This window comes from Spea bombifrons, chromosome 11, assembly GCF_027358695.1.
Source record: "Spea bombifrons isolate aSpeBom1 chromosome 11, aSpeBom1.2.pri, whole genome shotgun sequence".
NCBI classification, from domain to species: Eukaryota; Metazoa; Chordata; class Amphibia; order Anura; family Pelobatidae; genus Spea; species Spea bombifrons.
The window spans coordinates 5,101,463-5,126,290 of record NC_071097.1 but is presented as its reverse complement, the minus strand read 5'-3'; the positions used below and the strand labels follow the sequence as shown (position 1 = coordinate 5,126,290).

General features: G+C 48.7%; 5 protein-coding genes across 5 annotated transcripts; 2 read left to right on the top strand and 3 right to left on the bottom strand.

Annotated features, from left to right (window-relative positions):
* Positions 1-19,605: 19,605 nt before the first annotated feature.
* On the bottom strand, positions 19,606-20,054 carry LOC128468920 (histone H2A type 2-B-like). Its single transcript, XM_053450734.1, has one exon. It carries the CDS (start codon positions 20,052-20,054, stop codon positions 19,662-19,664), a length of 393 nt encoding a protein of 130 aa, XP_053306709.1. The 3' UTR covers positions 19,606-19,661.
* A 307-nt stretch (positions 20,055-20,361) lies between these two features.
* LOC128468994 (histone H2B 1.1-like) lies at positions 20,362-20,791 on the top strand. Its single transcript, XM_053450797.1, has one exon. It carries the CDS (start codon positions 20,411-20,413, stop codon positions 20,789-20,791), a length of 381 nt encoding a protein of 126 aa, XP_053306772.1. The 5' UTR covers positions 20,362-20,410.
* Positions 20,792-21,527: 736 nt separating this feature from the next.
* LOC128469012 (histone H4) lies at positions 21,528-21,872 on the bottom strand. Its single transcript, XM_053450813.1, has one exon. It carries the CDS (start codon positions 21,846-21,848, stop codon positions 21,537-21,539), a length of 312 nt encoding a protein of 103 aa, XP_053306788.1. The 5' UTR covers positions 21,849-21,872; the 3' UTR covers positions 21,528-21,536.
* Positions 21,873-22,525: 653 nt separating this feature from the next.
* LOC128468891 (histone H3) lies at positions 22,526-23,008 on the top strand. The gene has a single exon (XM_053450707.1). The coding sequence runs from the start codon at positions 22,530-22,532 to the stop codon at positions 22,938-22,940; it is 411 nt and encodes a 136-aa protein (XP_053306682.1). The 5' UTR covers positions 22,526-22,529; the 3' UTR covers positions 22,941-23,008.
* Positions 23,009-23,433: 425 nt separating this feature from the next.
* LOC128468857 (histone H1B-like) lies at positions 23,434-24,159 on the bottom strand. The gene has a single exon (XM_053450678.1). It carries the CDS (start codon positions 24,124-24,126, stop codon positions 23,434-23,436), a length of 693 nt encoding a protein of 230 aa, XP_053306653.1. The 5' UTR covers positions 24,127-24,159.
* Between the last annotated feature and the right edge of the window lie 669 nt (positions 24,160-24,828).

The following is a 24,828-nucleotide window of genomic DNA, read 5'->3' as shown; positions in this document are numbered from 1 at the left end:
CCAAGGGAATGACATGTCCGATGCGTAGTATGTCTGCCCTATATTTCTGGGGTATCACTAGCTGCGGCCTGGGCGCTTTACCAGTCTGTTTCCCCCCATCCGCGGCACTACAATAGAGTCTGTCCCCTTCCCAATGGAACCAGTAGTCGTCCATCCCCCCAGGCTTACTGAGAGCCTTCTGTCGGTACACTGCTAGGGTGTCGTCCTGTTGTACTTCCTTACTGGAGTCTGTCGGGGAGTCCCAGGTGAGGAGGTCGGGGCCAGAGTCAAGGTCAGTGGGTCTTACCTGGGTCTCTTCGGAGGGAGGTGGCTTGGTTTGTTGGGCTTGTAGCCGGGTGGTTACAGGGTGTGCTTCTGCAGGCTTGGAGGGGCCAAATGTGGAGGTGAGATGGCCTAAGTCGTTGCCCAGTAGAATTTCCTCTGGAAGCCCAGTCATGAGTCCAGATGCACCTGAGCCGTGGGTATTCGATGTACTTTGCCCCCTGCGACTTGTACTGCCACAAATTTTCCAGTTGTTACCGGGTACTGGTACCCTCTGGGGATCCACCATGGTTCAGGTGGCTCCGGAATCACGGAGCCCCCTGGCCGCTTTTCCATTGAGTAACACAGGCTGGCAGTGATGATGGCGGTTGATCCCCGCAATGGCTTGTACGATGTCAGCCTTGTGTAAAATTCCCCAGTCTTCTTCCTGACCAACACCTTGAACCACTTTGCGCCAGGGCCTTCCTCGATATGGTCCCGATGGCTGGGTGTGAGGTTCGTCTTACCAGGAGGAATCCGAAATGCAGGACTGGAACACACTTGCTCAGAAACAGAACACACACAAGGGGCCTGGTGAGGTTAACAGGGCACTTGGCAGTGAACTGTAAGCACGAGTGGTCAGAGAGAAGCCGTTTAGCAGACCAGGGTCGGGACGTCAGAGATACACAGGAACCGTTTAGATAGCCAGGATCAGGAAGCCAGAGGTACACGTAGTCGGTATGGATAGCCAGGGTCAGGATGCCAGAGGTACACAACGTTGCAGGGAGAGCCAGAGTCAGGAAGCCAGAGATAACACGAGAGCCGTTTAGCAGACCAGGGTCGGATACCGGGATAACGAGAGAAGTAAATATACACACTGGAGGAGCTCACGATATACAGAAGGGATCAGTATAACTGAGCACTGGACACACTGAGAGAGAAGTTTAAATAGCCCGGGGGGGCGTTCCCCGACGTCTGTGACGTGATCGCGTCCTGCGTCGCCATAGCGACGCAGCGGAATCCAGTCGGCGGTCAGCCTCATAAATATGCATGAAGCGGCCGCACGCGCGAGCGGCTGCTTCATACTCCAGCGAACGGTGCCGGCGTTTCAGCCGGGAGGGAGAAGAGGACGTCCGGGAGCCACTTAAGGTAGGTGCCTTACAGGATTCCCCCGCGAGACGCGACCTCCGGGTGCGTGGATGACCTGGCTTGAGGGGATGTAATTTGTGAAATCTTTGAACACACATCGGAGCGTGGACCTGACTCGCAGGTTCCCAGGTATTCTCTTCCGGGCTCTACCCCTTCCATTGTATCAGGTATTCGAGATGTCCTCGATGGATCCTGGAATCGACAATTCTTTGTACCACGTATTCTTCAACTCCATCGATGACAACTGGAGCCGGAGGAGGAGGTATCCGGTTAGGAAAAGGATTGGCTACCCAAGGTTTGATCAGTGACACATGGAATACCGGATGGACCCGACAGGTAGAGGGGAGTTTCAGCTGCACTGTCACTGGGTTGATGATCTTTGTGATGCTGTATGGGCTAATGAACTTAGGTCCCAGTTTCTTGGAGGGGATCTGCAAGCGCAAATGACTTGTGGATAGCCAGACTTTATCGCCGCAGTGGTAAGTAGGGGGACTGGAACGATGGTGATCCACATATAATTTGTAGGCTTTACGGGCTTTGATTAAATTTTGCTTCAGGACTCAAAATTGCCTTGTTAAAGTGGTGACTCGATCTGAAATTCCGGAAATTGTGGGTGCGGTTGGCAGACCTGGAATCATAATGGGGTGGTACCCATAGTTCGCATAGAATGGTGACATCTTTATAGATCGTTGTTTTTGATTGTTGTAGGTAAATTCTGCGGAAGGGAGGAACTGGAGCCAATCATTCTGAAGGTGCGTGGTGTAACATCTTAGATAATGTTCTAATATTTGATTGAGACGTTCAGTCTGACCGTTGGTTTGTGGATGAAACGCTGTGGACAAGGTGGGACGAATGTGTAGATTGCGTCAGAACACCTTCCAGAAACGAGACGTGAATTGTACTCCACGGTCTGAAGTGATGGTGTGTGGTAATCCATGAAGCCGGAACACAGTATCCAGGAACAAGGTCTATCAATCACCACCATGATTGTGTCGTGTTTCTTTGAGGGTGGTAAATCTACAATAAAGTCCATAGAGATTTCAGACCAGGGAACCGAAGGAGTGGGTAATGGGCGGAGAAGGCCCATTGGCCTTCTGCGTAAGGTCTAGGCGCAGGTGGTACATGAACGGACAAACGAGGTCACATTTTGATCCAGCAAAGGCCACCAGAATTGGCGACGAACAAGGTCTGTGGTCTTCTTAATGCCCCCATGTCCGGAGAGAATCATGGCAGGTTTGTAGAACTTTTAAACGAGCCGGAGTCAGAACGAATATCTTATCACGGTAGTATAATAGGTTTTGGGTACGACGAATAGGGGGGTTTGTTCTTGGGACTATGGCTCTGCGGGGTAAAGAGCGAATAAAGTCCATAAGAGATGGTTGAAGGGTGAGGAAGAGGCTGGAGGGAAGAATAGTGTCCGGTTGGGTCTCTGGACAACTCGATACAGGAGGTAACCGAGACAATGCATCTGCTTTGGTATTGCGAGACCCAGGGCGGTACGTGATATGTAGATTGAATCTTGTGAAGAAGAGAGCCCACCGAGCTTGTCTAGGACAGAGTCGCCGTGCGGAGCGAAGATATTCAAGATTCCGGTGGTCGGTATATACCGTTACTGGATGTTGAGTCCCTTCTAGCAGATGACGCCAGGTGTCCAGAGCCTGTTTTATGGCCAGTAATTCTCTGTCCCCCACGCTATAGTTCATCTCAGCTGGAGTGAGTTTACGCGAGTAGTAAGCCACCGGATGCAATCTTTGTTTCTCCCCATGTCTCTGGGACAGGACTGCTCCTACCGCTAGATCCGAAGCATCCACCTCCAAATGGAAAGGTTCAGCCACCTTGGGTTGAATGAGGATGGGAGCGGTGGTAAAATGTAGACTTGGGCACCAGGGGGCTCTTCGTGTTCGTCTTCGTGCTCGTCTTCGGGGGGGAAAAAACCTTCGTATTCCACGAATATTCGCCCGTTCCTGTCTTCTCTTCGGGCGAATATTCGCGGACATTCTTCGTGCTCGTTTAATCTTCGTTTCCTTCCCGGTTGCCTAGCAGGGGTTAATACGGGGTTAACAACACATCGGAGCAGCAGCAGCTGCCGTGAAGGAACGTGTGTGCGACTCTATTGGTCGTTTCGGCAGGGGGCTGGTCTGGCATCAACGAGTGAATTGCAGAACGCACTTCATTCGTTGATGGCAGGTGAGCCCCCTGCCGAAACGACCAATAGAGTTGCACACACGTACTGCGGTGTACTGTACACAAAATGACCTAGAGACAAATGCTCCAAGGAACTTGGCCTCCGTTTATCATACACAATCACACATCCATAGATGTTTAATAAAAGAATAGGGATTATTTTACATTTTTAAATTGATTTTGGACCACTTGGAATACATGCCTAACATTTGCTACCTATTTACAATGGCATACTTTGCAACAACCCAACTTTTACTGGACAGGACTGGAAAAAAGCAGGACTGTCCACCAAAATCTTGGGTGTGTTGGCAGGTATGCGGATGGAAAAATGTTGGACAAGAACTAAAAAATAGCTTAGGGTTAATGTACGGTTATGTTTAAGATTAGTAGCAGTGCACTGCTTTGGTTAAAGATGTATTATGTCTAAATAATAATTTATTTTTAATTTTAATGGGTTTTAAAAAAAAAATTAGGGGTTTCTTTAAATGTATTTTAAAGTTAGATTTATTATTTAGTACTTTATTATATTTATTTAATGTTTATACTAGTGCTACCTACCGAGCTATAACTACCAACGTGTATTTGCATACCTAGTTTAGCTAAATTAGATGGGACAGGACTGGAAAAAAGCAGGACTGTCCCTGAAAAAGTTGGGTCTGTTGGCAGGTATGTGGATGGAAAAATGTTATAGTATGAAGTGTGAGTTATAGCGTTAATGCTAGTGAGTGTAGAAATGAAGGCCAGGACAAATAACAAGAGGAAAGGTCCTTGTGATTTGTGCATTGTACGTGTATGTGTTATGTGTGTTATGTGTGTTGTCACTGTGTTATATGTGTTATGTGTGTTATGTGTTATGTCACTGTGTTATTTGTGTTATTGTGTGTGTTATGTTTGGTTGGTTGTGTATCAGAAGGAAAATAATGAAATGGAAATGGAAAAGGAAATGGAAAAGGCGAATGAGTGGGCAATTGGCGACCCACTCACCTGTTTCACCCCAGGGCAAAGCACCCAAACACTGTCAGTCTTAGACGTTTGGCAGCAGACTTCCAGAGCTCAGACACTAGGCCCTAGCGTAAGCTGGCTACATTGGCGGAGGTAGCAGGCGTTGCCACACCACAGACAGAGGCAGCCAGGGGGGAGAAACTGCCCTTACCACTAGGGACATTTGAGGCATGACACTAGCCAGGAAGCGAACTGGCAGAGAAGAGACACTGGCACCACCACCAGCAGCAGCAGCAGAATTGGGAAAGGCGAATGAGTGGGCAATTGGCGACCCACTCACCTGTTTCACCCCAGGGCAAAGCATCCAAAGACTGTCAGTCCTTGGCGTTTGGGAGCGGACTTCCAGAACTCAGACACTAGGCCCTAGCGTAAGCTGGCTACACCGGCGGAGGTAGCAGGCGTTGCCACACCGCAGCAAGTGCAACCAGGGGGGAGAAACTGCCCTTACCACTAGGGACATTTTGGGCATGACTCTAGCCAGGAAGCGAACTGGCACAGAAGAGATGCTGGCACCACCACCACCAGCAGCAGCATTGAAAAATGGGAAAGGCGAATGAGTGGGCAATTGGCGACCCACTCACCTGTTTCACCCCAGGGCAAAGCACCCAAACACTGTCAGTCTTAGACGTTTGGCAGCAGACTTCCAGAGCTCAGACACAAGGCCCTAGCGTAAGCTGGCCACTCCGGCGGAGGTAGCAGGCGTTGCCACACCGCAAACAGATGCAGCCAGGGGGGAGAAACTGCCCTTACCACTAGGGACATTTTGGGCATGACTCTAGCCAGGAAGCGAACTGGCACAGAAGAGATGCTGGCACCACCACCACCAGCAGCAGCATTGAAAAATGGGAAAGGCGAATGAGTGGGCAATTGGCGACCCACTCACCTGTTTCACCCCAGGGCAAAGCACCCAAACACTGTCAGTCTTAGACTTTTGGCAGCAGACTTCCAGAGCTCAGACACAAGGCCCTAGCGTAAGCTGGCTACATTGGCGGAGGTAGCAGGCGTTGCCACACCGCAGACAGAGGCAGTCAGGGGGGAGAAACTGCCCTTACCATAAGGGACATTTGAGGCATGACACTAGCCAGGAAGCGAACTGGCAGAGAAGAGACGCTGGCACCACCACCAGCAGCAGCATTGGGAAAGGCGAATGAGTGGGCAATTGGTGACCCGCTCACCTGTTTCACCCCAGAGCAAAGCATCCAAAAACTGTCAGTCCTTGGCGTTTGGGAGCGGACTTCCAGAACTCAGACACAAGGCCCTAGCGTAAGCTGGCTACATTGGCGGAGGTAGCAGGCGTTGCCACACCGCAGCAAGTGCAACCAGGGGGGAGAAACTACCCTCTCCATTAGGGACATTTCAGGCATGACACTAGCCAGGAAGCGAACTGGCAGAGAAGAGACGCTGGCACCACCACCACCAGCAGCAGCAGCAGCATTGGAAAAGGCGAATGAGTGGGCAACTGACGACCCGCTCACCTGTTTCACCCCAGGGCAAAGCATCCAAAGACTGTCAGTCCTTGGCGTTTGGGAGCGGACTTCCAGAACTCAGACACTAGGCCCTAGCGTAAATTGGCTACACCGGCGGAGGTAGCAGGCATTGCCACACCGCAGCAAGTGCAACCAGGGGGAGAAACTACCCTCTCCATTAGGGACATTTGAGGCATGATTTCAGCCAGGAAGCGAACTGGCAAAAGATGCTGGCACCACCACCAGCAGCAGCGTTGGAAAAAGAAAAAGGTGAATGAGTGGGCAATTGACGACCCGCTCACCTGTTTCACCCCAGGGCAAAGCATGAAAGTCTGTCAGTCCATGGCGTTTGGGAGCGGACTTCCAGAACTCAGACACTAGACCCTAGCGTAAATTGGCTACACCGGCGGAGGTAGCAGACGTTGCCACACCACAAACACGTGCAACCAGGGGGAGAAACTACCTTAAACATTACAGAGAAAAAAATTAACTTTCCAAGCTAAGAGCTGGGTAACCCAACTTGGGCAGATTGAATTTAAGGAAGGCAATCTGCTCCATCAGATGAGGTGCCATGCGTGAGCGCTGTGGACTCAGTATGTTTCCAGTCATAGAAAACACACGCTCACTTTGAACAGTGGTTGGCGGACATGATAGTAGCTGCTGCGCAACCCATGAGAGTGCAGGCCACACACTCTTCTTTTCATCCCAGTAGCTAAGAGGATCAACATTAGGCGCAGAAGGAACTTCACAGAGGTAAAGTTTGACCATTTCAGCAGCACTACTCTCCTTTCTGCTGCTAGCTCTGTCAGATGGTCCAACTATACTCCCAAGTGCCTCTTCCCAAAACGCAGCTGCTCCACTCAGTTGTATTGTGCTGCTTGTGGCACTGCTGCTGATGCTGCTGCTAGGAGTAGCAGACCACATCATCTCTTCCTCCTCCTGCACCTCTCCCTCCTCGGACAGCATTCCCATTTTACGCTGCCAGTCACGCACCTTGTTGACCAATTGCTCCCGGTAGCTACTGAGAACATTAAATTTCAAAGCTAGCTTTCCCTTAATTCTTGGATCGCAAACGCTAGCATCTCTCTTCCATTCGTTTGCGAAGGTTTACTTTTAGCAGATCCTTCAGCTTCCTGACTATGGCTGCTACGTCAGGATGTAGAGTGCCACCTTGAACAGCCTCACGGTTTCCAAGGAACACATCCATCTTGCTGCCTAGATGGGAGAACACTGGGATTACCTGGGCCAGACTGGCAGTGTTTGAGCTTAAATTTTCGGTGGCATCCCTGAATGGTTTAAAGACTGCCACTGGCTGGGCGATCACTGTCCAATCCTCCCTATTCAATGGAGAGGTAATCCCAATATTATGCTCTGAGGCAAGATTATGGATTGCCCTCTGCTGCTCCAAAATCCTCTCGAGCATGTCTAACATGGAGTTCCACCGTGTACTGACATCCTGACGTAGGCAGTGTACGGGAAGACCTGACCTCTCTTGCTCTTCCCTCAAAAGTTGGCTAGCCTTAACACTATGGTGAAAGTGCCCAGCGATCTTTCTGCAGCGGGACAGAACTACTGCTGCCACATTAGTTCCTTCTGACATCGCTGCCTTCACTACAAGATGGATGATGTGGGCTGCACAGCGCACACCAACAATATGACCATCTCGCAGCGCTTTCACCATATTGGCACCTCCGTCAGTTACCACAAAACCAACTTCAACATTGGTGCCCACCTCTGCTCCCACCCAAAGGCTAAACATTTTCCTCATCGCATGCAGAATGTTTTGGGAAGTGTGCTTTTCATCCATCACTTCTGCATGGAGAAGGAAAGATCGGTAGCCTGCTGCAGCAGCTTCCTTAGACACACCGGGCTGCCACCAGTGTGCTGTCAAAGAAAGAAAGGCATGCTGGCCGCTAGGTGCACTCCACAAACCTTTAGTGAAATGAACACACTGACCAGCAGCCTTGGAAAGCTCCTCTTTCACTGCTGCAACACAGGACCGATACAGCGAGCGGACAATGTTCCTGCTGAAAGTGGAACGTGACGGAACTGTATATTGTGGAGCCACAGCCGCCATCAATTGTTTGAAAGGCTCCCCTTCGATCATAGAGAAGGATGCCCCTCCAACAGCAATGAACTGACCAATCAGTCGCGTTACTTTATTGGCCTGCTGTTTGGGCATTGACCTTTTGGATTGGAATGCCACAAATTGTTCCAGGGTGGGCTGGACATGCAGTGCTCCAACCTGCCTTGGTCTCTGGCTGCCAGCACTAGTTGCTGCTGCTGCTATTGGCTCAGAAGAAGAAGCTGTTGGGGTTTTTCCACGGCCACCAGCTATGCTTCCTGCACTAAGTTTTGCTTCTGCATCTTTCCCCAATAGCACAGCATTGTGTTGAGTGCTGAGGTGATGCTTCATGCTAGCACTGGTAAAATGGCCAGACACTTTCCCTCTGCTTCTTAGCTTCCCACAATGTTTGCACTTTCCATAGCGCCCTTCTTCAACATTTTCAAAGTGCTCCCAAATTGGGGCGCGCATAGCCTTGGAGTGTGCCTTGGGTGCTGCTCTTACTGCTCGGGGTGGATGAACAGAGGCAGAACTAGTGGTGGTGGGACTGGTGGTAACAGTACTGGCCATAGTGGGACTGCTAATTGCTTTAGATTTGCTAGGTTTTGCTGCTGCTGGTGGTGATGGTGATGATCGTAGCGGAGAAGGTGGAGGCTCAGGGGAAAATTGTGCACTAGTCATTTGGACACTGCTCCCTGAGGAATCTGATTCCTGACCACTCATCTCCTCTACTTCCTCTGGCTCATAGTCTAGCTCTTCATTAGCCAGATCGAATGGAATTCCTGCTAGGCTGGAGCTAAGACTGATATCGTCGTGAGACTCGTGACTAGTAGTAGTGCGAGCAGGAAGAATAGACTCTGCACTTGGCCTCTCAGTCTCAGGCTCCTCTGCTACCTCGCTAGGTGGAGTTCCACTATGTGTAGCCCTCTCTCTAACTGTCTTTACAAAAATTTTGTAAGGACTTGGTGGCTTGCTAGAGGTACTAGGAGGACATGGCGTGGCGGTACCAGTGGGAACAATAGGCGCAGCACTAGTGGTGGTAGAGGCGGTAGAGGTGGGGGTGGTGGTAGTGGTTTTCCCTACAAAGGAATGAGATCGCTTTGGTTTGGGACCCCTCTGAGTCTTGCTGCTAATTTGGCTCTGCTTGGTACCTTGCATGCTGCTGGTGGATGGGGAAGATGCTGCTTGGGGCAAAAGACACTTCTTTTTAGTCACTGGGCTGGTACTACTTGTGCTACCCTTTAACTTTGAACGTGCTTCTGGTGCTTTAGGCTTTCCGTAAAAAACCATAGAGCTTGTGGGCCTAGCCGCACTACTACTGCCTGCTTTTGGTGCCTTTCCTTTACTTGATGATCCTTCAAGCAATGCTTCCCCAAATGATAAGCGAGAGCTTGGCCTACTTGGCCGACTAGACTGACGCAAAGGCTGCATCTTAGAACTGGTGGTGGTGGTGGTGCTGGTGGTGCTGGTGGTGGTGGTGGTGGTGGTGCTGGTGGTGGTGGTGGTGGTGGTGGTGGTGGTGGTGGTAGATGGAGCTTGTCCCTCCTTAGTCCCAAAAGGAGGATCCATTTCAAATTTTGTGTTGTGTGTGTAGTGTAGTGTAGTGTAGTGTAGTGTAGTGTTTAAAAAACTATAAAAAAAAAAAAAATAAATAAATAAAAAAAAGGAAAAACAAATTAAAGACAAAAAAATTAGAGGAAGTTCTCTTCAGTGCTACTGCTTAAAAAGTAAAACTATGCACTACTGCACTGTGCTTTGTGCAATCTGCCAAAGTGCTAAAGTTATTTAAATTATTAACTCAAGATTAACTATTTAAGAACTAGCAGTATTTTATTTTTAATTTTAATTTACACGGGCCTAAGAGCTTAGCCTACTACTATGCTAGCCTAAAGCTATATTTCCTTACTATAAGTCTACCTCTAGGCAGACGCTCTCAAACCCACTAAGCTAAAGTGAGGTTAAATCAGATTCAGTATATGATTTATTAATTAATATTAAGTTATATAATATTAATAGATTAGAACTAATTTACTTATATATTATGTATTATAGATAGAAGAATATAGATTATGAATTAGAATTTAGAATTAGAATTACTTACCGTATTTTTCGCTCTATAAGACGCACCTGCTGATAAGACGCACCTAGATTTTAGAGGAGAAAAAAAAGGAAAAAATATTTTGAGCTAAAAAATGGGCTAAAATATTTATTACAATAACTGAATAAGCTATGAACACAGTAAGACACACACAGTAAGACACACACAGACACAGTAAGACACACACAGACACAGTAAGATACACACACACACAGTAAGACACACACACACACAGTAAGACACACACACACACAGTAAGACACACACACACACAAACACAGTAAGACACACACACACACAGTAAGACCTCCCTCCCTAACCCCCCTTCTCAGGATCTCCCCTCTAACTCCCTAACCCCCCCTTCTCAGGATCTCCCCTCTAACTCCCTAACCCCCCCTTCTCAGGATCTCCCCTCTAACTCCCTAACCCCCCCTTCTCAGGATCTCCCCTCCCCCCCGCCCCGGTCACTTACCTTAAACTCCTGTGTTGGAAGCGTGAGGCGTTTGTCTCGGGTGCCGGCGCTTCACTGCTGAGCGCCGGCGTCTGACGTCATATGCCGGCGCCCAGCGTAAAGCGCCGGCACCCGAGACAAACGCTTCCAACACAGGAGTTGAAGTGCTGAGGTAGGCCAGCAAAAGGATTCCTGTATATCTGTCAGGCAGGGGGGCCCGAGAGTTGCCGAGCGGTTGTCTTCAGCAACCGCTCGGCACCCCTTGGGCCCCCCTGGCTGGCAGAAATCCAGGACTCCTCTGCTGGCGGCCGCCGCCGCCGCCTGCCTCAGTTGCGACCCCGGATTTATCGGCGTATAACACGCAGGTAGGGTTTAAGCTCCGGATTTTAGTTAAAAAAGTGCGTGTTATACGCCGATAAATACGGTATATCGTTGCCCCCCCCCCCCTCCCTGCCTGCATCTTCGCTCCATAAGACGCGGCTGATTTTTCATCCTACTTTGGGAGGAAAAAAACTGCGTCTTATGGAGCGAAAAATACGGTATATTATAGATTATGAATTAGAATATTATTATTTATAATATATTATAGATTAAGATTAAAGAAGATTAGAATTATTTTAGTACTACAGCTAGTAGCTTGAAGCTTTGTTTAGTACAGCTCGTCACAGTCAGTTTTTCTTGAAAAGAATTAGAAATAAAATAAAATGTCACAGCAAAACCGTTAGCTTCACTGCTTGCTGCACTCACTAGCCCAACAAGTTCACTTCACTGATGGACTGAGGTGAGCAAAACACTAAGGGTACTTTTAATAAAATTGAAATAAAATGTAAAATAAATGAGAAAATCTTTGCAAAACAGTTAACGTCACTGCTTGCTGATCAAAAAAAAACACAGCACTTATGCGGCTGCACTCACTAGCCCAACAAGTTCACTTCACTGATGGACTGAGGTGAGCAAAACAAATGAAATAAAATGAAAGATTAATTAAGAAAAATTGACTTGGTCTCTTCCTGTTGCTAAAACAAAGCACAAACTATAGAGCTGCAGCACCAGTACTAATAAGATTAGCTGAACTATACGCTAGTAGTAATTAATTAATATTATTACTTTTATTTATAGCTAATTTAATTAACTATTAAGACAAGAAAGAATTATAGAATTATTGATATTAATGATTTTAGATTAGACACTAGTAGATGTCTTGAATGTCTACAGTACACTCTACACTAGTATACTATTACTAACTATAACTGACAAATATATATATAATTTTATAATGAATTCAATTATTAATTATATTAATTAATATTACTGATTTTAAATTAGACACTAGTAGATGAATGTCTACAGTACACTCTACACTAGTATACTATTACTAACTATAACTGACAAAGATATATATAATTTTATAATGAATTCAATTATTAATTATATTAATTAATATTACTGATTTTAAATTAGACACTAGTAGATGTCTTGAATGTCTACAGTACACTCTACACTAGTATACTATTACTAACTATAACTGACAAAGATATATATAATTTTATAATGAATTCAATTATTAATTATATTAATTAATATTACTGATTTTAAATTAGACACTAGTAGATAAATGTCTACAGTACACTCTACACTAGTATACTATAGTACAGGGGTGGGCAATTAATTTTCCCATGGGGCCACATGAGAAATTGGAATGGTTTTAGAGGGCCAGACCTCTACAAACTACAAACTCCGAAGCCTTGTCCATTTTGTTAACTTATGTGCTGTTTAATAAAGTTATTCAAGCCTACGTCATTGGTAGAGGTGCTTGAATAAGTAAGGCCTGAATAACTATTAGCACAGCACAGAAGTGAACAAAATGAACAAGGCTTCGGAGTGCATACCGTATTTTTCGCTCTATAAGACGCACCTGCTGATAAGACGCACCTAGATTTTAGAGGAGAAAAAAAAGGAAAAAATATTTTGAGCTAAAAAATGGGCTAAAATATTTATTACAATAACTGAATAAGCTATGAACACAGTAAGACACACGCAGTAAGACACACACAGACACAGTAAGACACACACAGACACAGTAAGACACACACAGACACAGTGAGACACACACAGACACAGTAAGACACACACAGACACAGTAAGACACACACAGACACAGTAAGACACACACAGACACACACAGACACACACAGACACAGTGAGACACACACAGACACAGTAAGACACACACAGACACAGTAAGACACACACAGACACAGTGAGACACACACAGACACAGTAAGACACACACAGACACAGTAAGACACACACAGACACAGTGAGACACACACAGACACAGTAAGATACACACACACACAGTAAGACACACACACACAAACACAGTAAGACACACACACACAGTAAGACCTCCCTCCCTAACCCCCCTTCTCAGTATCCTGAATAACTATTAGCACAGCACAGAAGTGAACAAAATGAACAAGGCTTCGGAGTGCATACCGTATTTTTCGCTCTATAAGACGCACCTGCTGATAAGACGCACCTAGATTTTAGAGGAGAAAAAAAAGGAAAAAATATTTTGAGCTAAAAAATGGGCTAAAATATTTATTACAATAACTGAATAAGCTATGAACACAGTAAGACACACGCAGTAAGACACACACAGACACAGTAAGACACACACAGACACAGTAAGACACACACAGACACAGTGAGACACACACAGACACAGTGAGACACACACAGACACAGTAAGACACACACAGACACAGTGAGACACACACAGACACAGTAAGATACACACAGACACAGTGAGACACACACAGACACAGTAAGACACACACAGACACAGTAAGACACACACAGACACAGTGAGACACACACAGACACAGTGAGACACACACAGACACAGTGAGACACACACAGACACAGTAAGACACACACAGACACAGTGAGACACACACAGACACAGTAAGACACACACAGACACAGTGAGACACACACAGACACAGTAAGATACACACACACACAGTAAGACACACACACAAACACAGTAAGACACACACACACAGTAAGACCTCCCTCCCTAACCCCCCTTCTCAGTATCTCCCCTCTAACTCCCTAACCCCCCCTTCTCAGTATCTCCCCTCTAACTCCCTAACCCCCCCTTCTCAGGATCTCCCCCCCCCGCCCCGGTCACTTACCTTAAACTCCTGTGTTGGAAGCGTGAGGCGTTTGTCTCGGGTGCCGGCGCTTCACTGCTGATCGCCGGCGTCTGACGTCATATGCCGGCGCCCAGCGTAAAGCGCCGGCACCCAAGACAAACGCTTCCAACACAGGAGTTTAAGGTAAGTGACCGGGGCGGGGGGGGACACCGGACTCATTGGTGAGTCACCAGGACACTCTTTGCGGGCCGGTCCGAGCTATTCAGCGGGCCGGATGTGGCCCGCGGGCCGTGCTTTGCCCAGGTCTGCTATAGTATATATAGTATCTATATATATATATATATATATGACTGACAAATATATATATATATAATAATGAACTATTAAATTATAGATTCTATTAAATTATTATTTATAAATTCTATTTAATTTATTTAAGCAGGACAGGCAATAGGCACTAGTGCCAGCCCAGGGCAACTCAACAGCACTTACACTACTGTTGATGACAAATTAAATAAAAAAAAAAAAAAATCAAATTATTATTATTAATTATATTAAGTAGCACTGAAGTGAGGATGAAGTACACTGTGAGAAATGGCAGGCTAAGGCTTACCAGTCTCACACAGAACAGAACAATCTCTCTGTAACGCTCGGATGCAGCACAGCAGTGTTGCCAAAGCAGTCACAGCGAAAAATGAATGGATCTCTCAGGCAAGCTCTGGTCTTATAAAGGCGCCTTCAGAATTCAAAAAACAGCAGCACAGGCATTGGACGAGACCCTTAGCGTGACGTCACAAGAGTGAGCTGATTGGACAGACGAGATCAGCTCACTCCTGTTTGAAATTTTGGCGGCTGCGCGGCAAAAACGAAGACGATCACGAAGAATCTTCGATTCTTCGTGGTTGTGAGTCTTCGTCTTCGCCTACGTTTTGCCGGCACTGTATTCTCTTCGGTGTGTCTTCTGAACGAACAAAAAAATGGCCTCTTCGTGCTCGTTTTCATGTTCGCCTGAAGGGGCTAATTGTTGGTGTCCCGGCAGGAGGAAGCAACGTTAGGCGGGAGTACCCAGTCGGGGTACAGGTCGGTCCCGTCACACTTACATCTGCCAATCCTTTTCAGAATCTGAAGTGTAAGGATCCTGACCAGAGGGCCGGAACCCAGGCCGAGGGTCGGGGCCCACAGATCTAGGCTGAGGTAAAGAAAACATAACAGAGGTTTTAATCTGCTGAAAAGTGGACTGAAGCTCAGCCTTCATCCATTCCTTGAATTCTGAAATGGACTCCTCTCTGGCTTTGAGGCAGGATGAGCAAAATTTCCTAGAGGCGTCAGACATTGTAGCCTTGCAGTTTTTACAGGCAAAATGTTTCGTCTTGGATGCAGCCTTCCTAGGAGCTGGTGATTCTTCAGGGAAGTCTGGCTTATCTAGCGACATCCTAATAATAAGGGATAGGAGACGGTTAAAACAAAAAGAAAAAACAAACGCAGACAAATTCCCATAGACTCATAACCTACATGGGTTAAGAGGCAGAAAACACCAGAACAGAAAATCTCAGGAAGCCAGGACTCTTCATCAGAAGAAAACTGCAAACTAAAAGCAGTACAAGCTAATAAAAAAAACCTTACCAAACCGAGGGAAAAAGATCCAGAAAACCGCCAAAAAACCTTCTCTGACCTGAGAGCTGCTTACAGATCTGCCCCCTTCCTGACCTCAGATGCCTCCTGGCAGACTGAGATGAAACCGGAAGCACGCCACCGCAAAGATCAGACGCTTCCTGGCTGAAATCGTCGGCAGACTGAAGCAGAGTCCCGGCGTTCTGCTTCCAGTTAGCCCGCCCAAGGGCTGCTAAAGGTAAGTAGGCTACAGTCCTACCAAGGACCCTGAGTGAAGGAGCCTTTCCCTGCTCCGGGAAACAGGTTCCTACCGAGGACCGGACCGGAGAGGGTTAAAATGGCAGAGAAACGCTTGCCCGCTACCCAAAGCGGGACTGCAGCGCTGGACAGGAGAGCTCTGCCACGAGCTCTGAAAACAACAAATGGGGGATGTACCTACCCGGATAGGGCAGTAAAGAACTGTGGGTAAAGGGGAGGTTCTGGGGGTTTAAATCTTCCCTGCCCTATTCGGATAGGCGGACCTATCTCATATGCTACCGGGAGTAAGAAGGGAAATTTATCCTCACTCTCGTGGACCATGCCACCCGTTACCCCCCTAGATTTGCTTAGAGAGCACTGGCAGGGACCGAAGGGCCGACAATAGTAGAGTACGTGTTGGCCTTCTGGGATAGATTGAAGAACCACACGGACATGGTCCGGGAAAACCTTCAAGTGGCGCAAGGTTGGCAGAAACGGTGGTACGACCGGACCGCCCCGGAGCCGTGCCTTTGAAGTAGGGCAGAAGGTCCTAGCGCTTAAACCATCCCGTCAGGATAAGCTGCAGGCGGTGTGGCAGGGACCGTATCGGGTGGTGAAGCAACTGTGCTACACCACCTACATGGTAGCTAAATGTGCAGACGGAAGGATCCAGCGAACCTTCCGTGTGAACATGTTGAAAGCCTACCAGGAGCATCCCGAGGAAGTAGCAGTTATTTGCACCCCGGCGATAGATGACCCTGAGGGATTACCGTTGCCCCAGGTAGCTTCAGGGACGAGGGAACTTGGCGCGATATAGTTAGCGGTGCAGTTAGGGGAATCCCAGAAGGCCCAGGTTCTCCAGCTGTTAGATCAGAGAGGCGGCTTTCTCTCTGCCCTCCCCGGATGCACCACCGCGTGGAGACTCCAGGGCAGACCCCGTTACGCCAAGCGGCGTACCGAGTTCCTGAGTCTGTCCGAGAAGGGATGTTAATGGAGATTAGGGAGATGCTCGATCGGAGAGTGATTGAGCCGTCCGAGAGCCCCTTGGCTTTTCCGGTAGTCCTAGTGCCTAAGAGAGATGGGACGACCCGGTTCTGTGTAGTCTACCGCAGGCTCAATGACCGGACTGTGACTGACACGTACCCTATGCCCCGAGTAGATGATTTGTTACACCGCATCTCTCGTGGTAAGAGAGATCGGCCTTCATCACCCCATTGGGACTATACCAATTTAGGGTAATGCAGTTTGGCATGAAGAACGCTCCGGCGACGTTCCAAAGGATGGTAGATCGACTCGTCGATGGCCTCCAGGACTATGCTTGCGCGTTGCAATCGGAGTTAGCCACCTAACCAAAGAAACAGCCCTAAGCCGACCCGTTGGGGTCTAGCCGGGTCTGTCACTGGAAACAAAGGGGGGAGTAATGTGATGGTTCCTAGAGTCACTCTACCCCTCAGATAATGTTATCCAGTGACATGAAACTCTTTAATGTGTTATCAATAAAAATGTATATTAATGCCTTATTTTGTAAAAGTTTGCACACGGCACACTAAGGTCTGAGAGATAATCTAATAAAGATAATGTGTGCTCTTTATCTCCCAGACTTAGTGGTCCCGGTGTCCTGTTGTATTGCTCCTCCCCCCCTTGTGGTGTCCCTACCTATAAAAGGCGACACCTGTCCCATAATAAACAGTTAATCCTTTTGTTGTACCTAAAGACTAGTCTTGCCTGGTTATTTGGGTACCGGATAGCGATATCCCTTTACTTTGCTTGGGGATATTGCCTACAGATTGCGGGGAATTATTGTCCTGAAGGGAGAAGTCGCTCTTGATGGAAAGGGAGAACCTGAGGTCCCTGGTCGGTCCGTCACACCGACACTAGCGGAGCAGGGCTCACGAGCTGGTCCGGTGACCCTAGCTTCACGGCACCGCAGCCCGCCGAGGTGTAGCTGAGTACAGTGCCGTAATTGTCCTGAAAATGACAATTAGTGATCCAGCGGGTCCCTGAAGCATTAGACGAAACTAACGTTCCAGGGAAGTAACAGACTTTATTGGGGAAACACACAGGCTTATATACAGGTTAGGTGATAAAAAGGTCATAAATCAGGCACACATCTTCCCTCCCTGCCCAGACGGTTCGGCGCCACGCTTAGGCAACCGAGCCCCGCAATATCCGTAGGGACCCCGAGCGGCAGCAAATCGAAGTTTCCCCGGGACAGCCGGCGTTTGTACGATAGCCGCACGACCTGATCGCCACCTCTCTAGCGGCTCCAGTGACAAGGGATCCCCACTCTCTGCGAGGGTGTCTGGGCTACGAGAGCCGAAGTCCATGGGTAGGGCAGGTGATACAGGGATGAGGTAGGACGGGAAGGGGAGCCAAGCGGCAGTAGGTTGAAGCTTCCCCCTGGATGGACCTCGGGACAGCCGGCGTGAGTCCGATAGCCGCGCTGGGGCAGTTATGGTTAATGGGGTCTTTAGGGTTAATTTAGGGGCAGTAATGGTTACTGGGGTGTTTAGGGTTAATTTAATGCTGAGGACTGAGGGCACGGGCGTAGGAACCGGGGGGGACGGATCCCCCCCCAGGAAATCATGCGGGGGGACCGATAATATAGAAATCCCCCCCAGGGTGAGTGCACTCGGGTGCAGCTGTGACGGTGCTCACAGCTGCCCGATCGGCAGCTGCAGCCTGCAGGACTGGTTAGGGAAATCCGTGATCTCCCCAACCAGTCCTACAGCTGTATTAAGGTCACACTCACCAGCTGTCTGTAACTGAGCGCCGGGCGACGGGATATGATGATTATATCCAGCCCCGGCGCTCAGCAGAAACAGCTGTGCGCAGCCGCACTGCACAGACTGCGAGCGGCAAACAGAAGGAAAGTTAGAACAGAAATCAGAAAGGAGGAAGCAGAAAGCAGGAAGCAGGACGGAGGAAGAGAAAGCAGAAAGGAGGAAGAAGGAAGAAAAGGTAAGATTTGTGGAGAACCAAGGTGGGTGGTTGGTTGATTATTGAGGGGTCTGATGTGGAGAACAAAGGTTGTTGGGGGGGTCTGATGTAGAGAACGAAAAATTTGTGGGGGGGTCTGATGTGGAACACAAAGGTGGGTTAGGAGGGTCCGATGTGGAGAATGAAGGTGGGTGGGAGGGGGTCTGATGTGGAGAACAAAGGTGGGGGGGGTCTGATGTGGAGAACAAAGGTGGGGGGTCTGATGTGGAGAACAAAGGTGGGGGGGTCTGATGTGAAGAACAAAGGTTGTGGGGGTCTGATGTGGAGAACAAAGGTGGGTTGGGGGGGTCTGATGTGGAGAACGAAGGTGGGGGGGGTCTGATGGTAGATTTGTGTGTGCATATACATATGGTAAGGCATGTGTATGGGCACTTGGGCAGGCATATGTGTATAGGGCAGCTGTGTATATGTGCGTGTATGTGCATTCGTCTGCATGGGCAGTGTATATGTGTATGTCTGTATGGGCATTGTATATGTGTATGTCTGTATAGACAGTGTATATGTGTATGTCTGTATGGGCAGTGTATATGTGTGTGTATGGGCAGTGTATATGTGTACGTGTGTATGGGCAGTGTATATGTGTGTGTATAGGCAGTGTATATGTGTGTGTATAGGCAGTGTATATGTGTATGTCTGTATGGGCAGTGTATATGTGTGTGTATAGGCAGTGTATATGTGTATGTCTGTATGGGCAGTGTATATGTGTATGTCTGTATGGGCAGTGTATATGTGTGATTGTAACCCTGAAACGGACGGAGGGGGAGGGGGGGCGGTAGGGTGTATGATGTAGTTTGTATGAATGGTGTTTAGCCACCGTGAAGCTCAGCAACTAAACATCGGGCTGAAAAACTGCAGTGGAAAGCAGTTGCCTATAAAGAAGTTTGCCGCAAATTTACAGCAAGTCAGATATAGCTTGTTCCAGAGATTATGGGTGGCTCTGAAAAGAGCCTTTGGTGGTGTTGGCTAATTGCCCTGCGGTTACCGATTACCGCACTCACTTGCTCTTGGCAGGTTTGTGGCTCTCTGTCTTCTTGGGCAAGAGCACCACCTGGATGTTGGGTAGAACACCTCCCTGAGCAATGGTGACCCCTCCGAGCAACTTATTGAGCTCCTCGTCGTTACGAACGGCAAGTTGCAGGTGGCGAGGAATGATACGGGTCTTTTTGTTGTCGCGTGCAGCGTTACCAGCCAACTCCAATATCTCAGCAGTCAGATACTCCAACACCGCTGCCAGATACACGGGTGCGCCGGCTCCTACTCTCTCGGCATAATTACCCTTGCGAAGAAGCCTATGCACACGGCCGACAGGGAACTGAAGACCAGCTCGGGAAGAACGTGTCTTCGCCTTAGCACGAACCTTTCCGCCTTGTTTTCCTCTGCCAGACATACCTTGACTCAACAAATGACCGCGCAGATACTTGACTAAACAGTACGTTACAAAGAAACGCCGCTCACTTACCCAGCTATTTGTAGCTTCCCCCGTGACGTTATTCGTCACTGATTGGTTCCTTTTCAAAACAGCCAATCGGGTGGAAATAGTCTGAGACACCAATCGGTGTAGGCACTGCGGTTTATGGGCGGCCGCATCATCACACGTGACAACCTCATCGAATCGGAAGCGAGACAGCAGAACGGCCTTATTTGCATGCGATGCCTATAAAAGGAAGGGCCCGGCGCAGTTATACTTCAGTATTCGTCGCGTGTTCTTGTGTTCCGTGTTGAAAGGAAAGCAAAGCGGACGCGATGCCTGATCCAGCGAAATCTGCCCCTGCTCCGAAGAAAGGCTCTAAGAAAGCTGTTACGAAGACCCAGAAAAAAGATGGGAAGAAGCGCAAGAAGAGTAGAAAGGAAAGCTACGCGATCTATGTCTACAAGGTACTGAAGCAGGTGCATCCAGACACTGGCATTTCCTCCAAGGCCATGGGCATCATGAACTCGTTTGTCAATGATATCTTTGAGCGCATTGCCGGGGAAGCTTCACGCCTAGCCCATTACAACAAGCGCTCCACCATCACTTCTCGGGAGATTCAGACTGCTGTACGCCTCCTCCTTCCTGGGGAGCTGGCCAAGCACGCTGTGTCAGAGGGCACCAAGGCTGTTACCAAGTACACCAGCGCCAAGTAAAGTTCTTTGTTCTCTCTTTAAACAAAGGCTCTTTTGAGAGCCACCCACACGGTCTGTCTCAGAGCTATGTGAATTATGTAGCCCCTTTTTGTTGGACTTCTATCTCTGGGAGGAGCATTTGTGAGCATTGAAATGTGCTCCTCACTCCTCCAGATCAGCTGGGGTATTGTGCCCGTCGACCAGACTGCCTGGCTCGAGAAGCCCAAGGTGAAGGGGCTCCTGTAATGGCAACGATCTGTACTCTGATTGGGTATTCCAGCTAATCGCTGATTTCTCCTGCTGGGACCCAAGCGATTAACCCCTTCGCCGTCAAAAAGAACCAGCGTTGCAGAGAGAAGGGGCTGCTTTACCACTGCGGCTAGCCCAAGCTGAGCTACATCGTGGGTCTATTGTCCTGAAAACAGGATGAGACATGAGGGGACGACAAAGTCATAATAAAAATCACACACATACTGGGACATACAGAATTCAGATAACTACCACAGACGGCGCCTATTAACCCTGGGACGTGTCAGCCCCCATTCAAGCGAGGCCAGCCTTTGGAGGACACCAGCTGCCGATCTCAGCACATGTTCTGCCAGTAGCTCAATCTATAGCCAGACCCAGCCACTGTTAAGCTGGTTATTTCAAGGTGTGCATAGAAAAGCGCGAGCAGACTCTGGGACAACATGATCATAGCCTAAGAGAAGGTGTGGGTGGCTCTGAAAAGAGCCGTTGGGTGTTTCCGGGTGACGAGTCAACAAGCTTAACCTCCGAAACCGTACAGAGTACGGCCTTGGCGTTTCAAGGCATACACCACGTCCATAGCGGTAACGGTTTTCCTCTTGGCATGCTCCGTATAAGTGACTGCGTCACGAATCACATTCTCCAAAAACACTTTGAGCACACCACGGGTCTCCTCATAGATCAACCCAGAGATACGCTTCACACCTCCTCTGCGAGCCAAACGGCGGATAGCAGGCTTGGTGATACCCTGGATGTTATCCCGAAGCACCTTCCTGTGCCTCTTTGCGCCACCTTTCCCGAGTCCCTTACCTCCTTTGCCACGGCCAGACATGATCAAGTTTACTCCACGAGTTCCACAGCACAATACTCGCCAACGGCCGGCCCGCTTTCTTTTATGCGTACTGGACGGACCTGATGGGGAACCGCACCATGCTGCCTCAAGGGGGTGTTGCTTTTTGAATATATGCTTATCGTTGGTTGGCTGGAGAAGCTTCCAAACGTGCCTCAGCCACCGATTGGCTATTTAGGAATATCAAAAACCTTAATGCTTTTGCCTCCCTCACCGCCACGTGATCGCTTTCGACGATCCCTCATTTACCACTAGGTGGCAGTATATCGCTGTAAATAAACGCCAAACGGAGACCAAGATAAAGGCGGGCTTTTAGCTTTCGCCGTATCACTGTTAACGGTCAGCCAGTACACAGGTTCACTAGGTAGGAGGCTGACCAAAAGAGAGGAGAAGAACTAAATAAAAAAAGAACCGCAGCTAACGAATAAATGACCGATTCGAGCATTTAATTTAAATAAATAAAAAAAAAAGATAACTCTCCACACCGAAGTCTCTTGATCAAAGGCTGGCTTTTTCAAATCATCTTCCTAGCCTATGAAAAAGAGGGGCGTGATTAAGCGTATCCAATCACATTCACCGCTACTCTATAAAGGGCTTGAGTTGGCCACAGAATCGTTACAGTTCTGCTGTATTCGTCAGTGAATCAGATCTGCACGCACCAGCATGGCTCGCACCAAGCAGACAGCCCGTAAGTCCACCGGAGGAAAAGCTCCTCGGAAGCAGCTGGCGACCAAAGCTGCGAGGAAAAGCGCTCCAGCTACCGGCGGCGTGAAGAAGCCACATCGCTACCGCCCGGGCACCGTAGCTCTTAGGGAAATCCGCCGTTACCAGAAGTCTACGGAGTTGCTTATCCGAAAGCTGCCTTTCCAGCGGCTGGTCCGTGAGATTGCTCAAGACTTCAAGACCGATCTACGTTTCCAGAGTTCTGCTGTTATGGCTCTCCAGGAAGCCAGCGAGGCTTACCTCGTGGGGCTTTTCGAAGACACCAATTTGTGCGCTATTCACGCTAAGCGGGTTACTATCATGCCAAAAGACATTCAGCTGGCTCGCAGGATCAGAGGAGAACGTGCTTAAATAAACGTGGTGTTGGCGAACGCGATTTTCCCCTCACCCTCCCACAAAGGCTCTTTTAAGAGCCACCACATTGTCACTCAAACGAGCTTGTGTTTTGTGTTTCCCTTCGCATGCATGAAGTTAACCCTGTTGCTCGCGCCCAAGCTTGAAACATCTCACACCGTTATCCCACTACCGAGCGAGCCGTTAAGCGGCCGAGTCCCCGGCTGGGCATAGCGAGTAACGGCAAAGCACAATCTTTAAGCCCGCCCCTATCTCTATTATGTTACGGACAGGGCTCAGAGCGAGAGCGCTGGCCGAATATGTCAATCCATGCACAACACACAAGTATGGGGCTAGGCTTTCAGCGGGTGGCCCACATAGCAGCGGCCGGTGATTAAACGCTTTTTTTTTTTTCGGAGGATATGATGGTCCTGAAAAGAACCTTTTGTGTGAAGAATTAAGTGGGAAAGCACACACCAGAGGCGCTGCAAAACCCACGCCCCCCCCCTTCTCACTTTTTGGAGGCTGCCTTTTTAGCCTTGGGCTTAGCGGGGCTTTTGGCAGCCTTGGGTTTAGCGGGGCTTTTGGCAGCCTTGGGCTTAGCGGGGCTTTTGGCTGCCTTGGGCTTAGCGGGGCTTTTGGTAGCCTTTGGCTTTGTGGCCTTCTTAGCTGGGCTCTTGCCAGCTTTCTTCGCTTTAACAACCTTAGGCTTCTTGGGACTCTTGGCAGCGGCCGACGGTTTCTTGATCTTTTTCGGGCTTTTCTTCACTCCTGCAGGGGCTTTCTTGGGCGACTTCACAACCTTCTTAGGGGCTACTTTTTTAGGCTTTACGGAAGTTTCCTTCTTCTTTGGTGTCTTCTCTCTGCTCTCCAGCTGCTTCTTGTTCAGCTTGAAAGAGCCAGAAGCACCGCTTCCTTTCAGCTGGATCAGGGTCTCTTTAGACACCAGACCCTTGAGAGCGAGCTTCAGGCGGCTGTTATTCTTTTCTACGTCGTAGCCGCCAGCAGCGAGTGCTTTTTTAAGAGCTGCGAGAGACACTCCGCTGCGCTCCTTGGACGCAGAGACCGCTTTCACAATCAGCTCGGAGACACTGGGACCGGACTTCACAGGACGGCTTTTTGCAGCTGCCGGCTTCTTCGGCTGTTTCTTCTTGGAAGAGGTTTCTGCCGGGGGAGGCGCAGGGGAAGGAGCTGTCTCGGCCATCTCAATGCCTGGATCCCGCCACAAAACAGTTCAAATCGCACGTAAACACGGGGTTAACCCGCCAGAAGTTTGGCTTTTATAGACGAGCTGCCGCACATTCATTGGTTCATGAGCGGCAGTCTGCGAGTCTATGATTGGACGCCGTTTCTGAAACCTCCCCATGCTGCCGATCGCCGGGGCATCGCTGGATTTGTAGTCAGGGGGAGGGGGGTTTGAAAGGAAAATATATTTACCGTTTGCGCGTAAACGTCTCATCACACTTCTAATTATAGAATCTAACTCCAAAGCAGTTGAATTTCCTACACCGTGCAGCCCCCCCCCAAAAAAAAGATAGAAAAAAAACTGCCAGGGAACAGCACCCAAGAGGTGTGAAATAATAAATAAATAAAATAATGAATACAGATAATTAATACAATAAATTCTTTAATACGGTATCACCTATTAAAGATTAATTTACCCTTAAACTTAATCTATAAATTTAAATAACCCAATCATTAATTATTATTTAAGAATAGCCAAATATTTATACAGGACTGCCGAAAGGTAAGTACAAGGGGGGGGCGGCAGGGACGGAGGGAGAGGAAGGGTAGATAAGGGGGGGGCGGCATTTTGCCTTGGGCCGGCCCTGCGCGTGAGCATACGTTAGTGGTTAGTGAGGAAAGGGTTAAGCGTGAGAATGTGTTTGTGTGCATGCACCACTGT

Excerpts from the sequence above, each read along its gene's own strand:
- LOC128468920 (XM_053450734.1), bottom strand. The coding sequence starts at position 20,054 with ATGTCTGGCAGAGGAAAACAAGGCGGAAAGGTTCGTGCTAAGGCGAAG.
- LOC128468994 (XM_053450797.1), top strand. The coding sequence starts at position 20,411 with ATGCCTGATCCAGCGAAATCTGCCCCTGCTCCGAAGAAAGGCTCTAAG.
- LOC128469012 (XM_053450813.1), bottom strand. The coding sequence starts at position 21,848 with ATGTCTGGCCGTGGCAAAGGAGGTAAGGGACTCGGGAAAGGTGGCGCA.
- LOC128468891 (XM_053450707.1), top strand. The coding sequence starts at position 22,530 with ATGGCTCGCACCAAGCAGACAGCCCGTAAGTCCACCGGAGGAAAAGCT.
- LOC128468857 (XM_053450678.1), bottom strand. The coding sequence starts at position 24,126 with ATGGCCGAGACAGCTCCTTCCCCTGCGCCTCCCCCGGCAGAAACCTCT.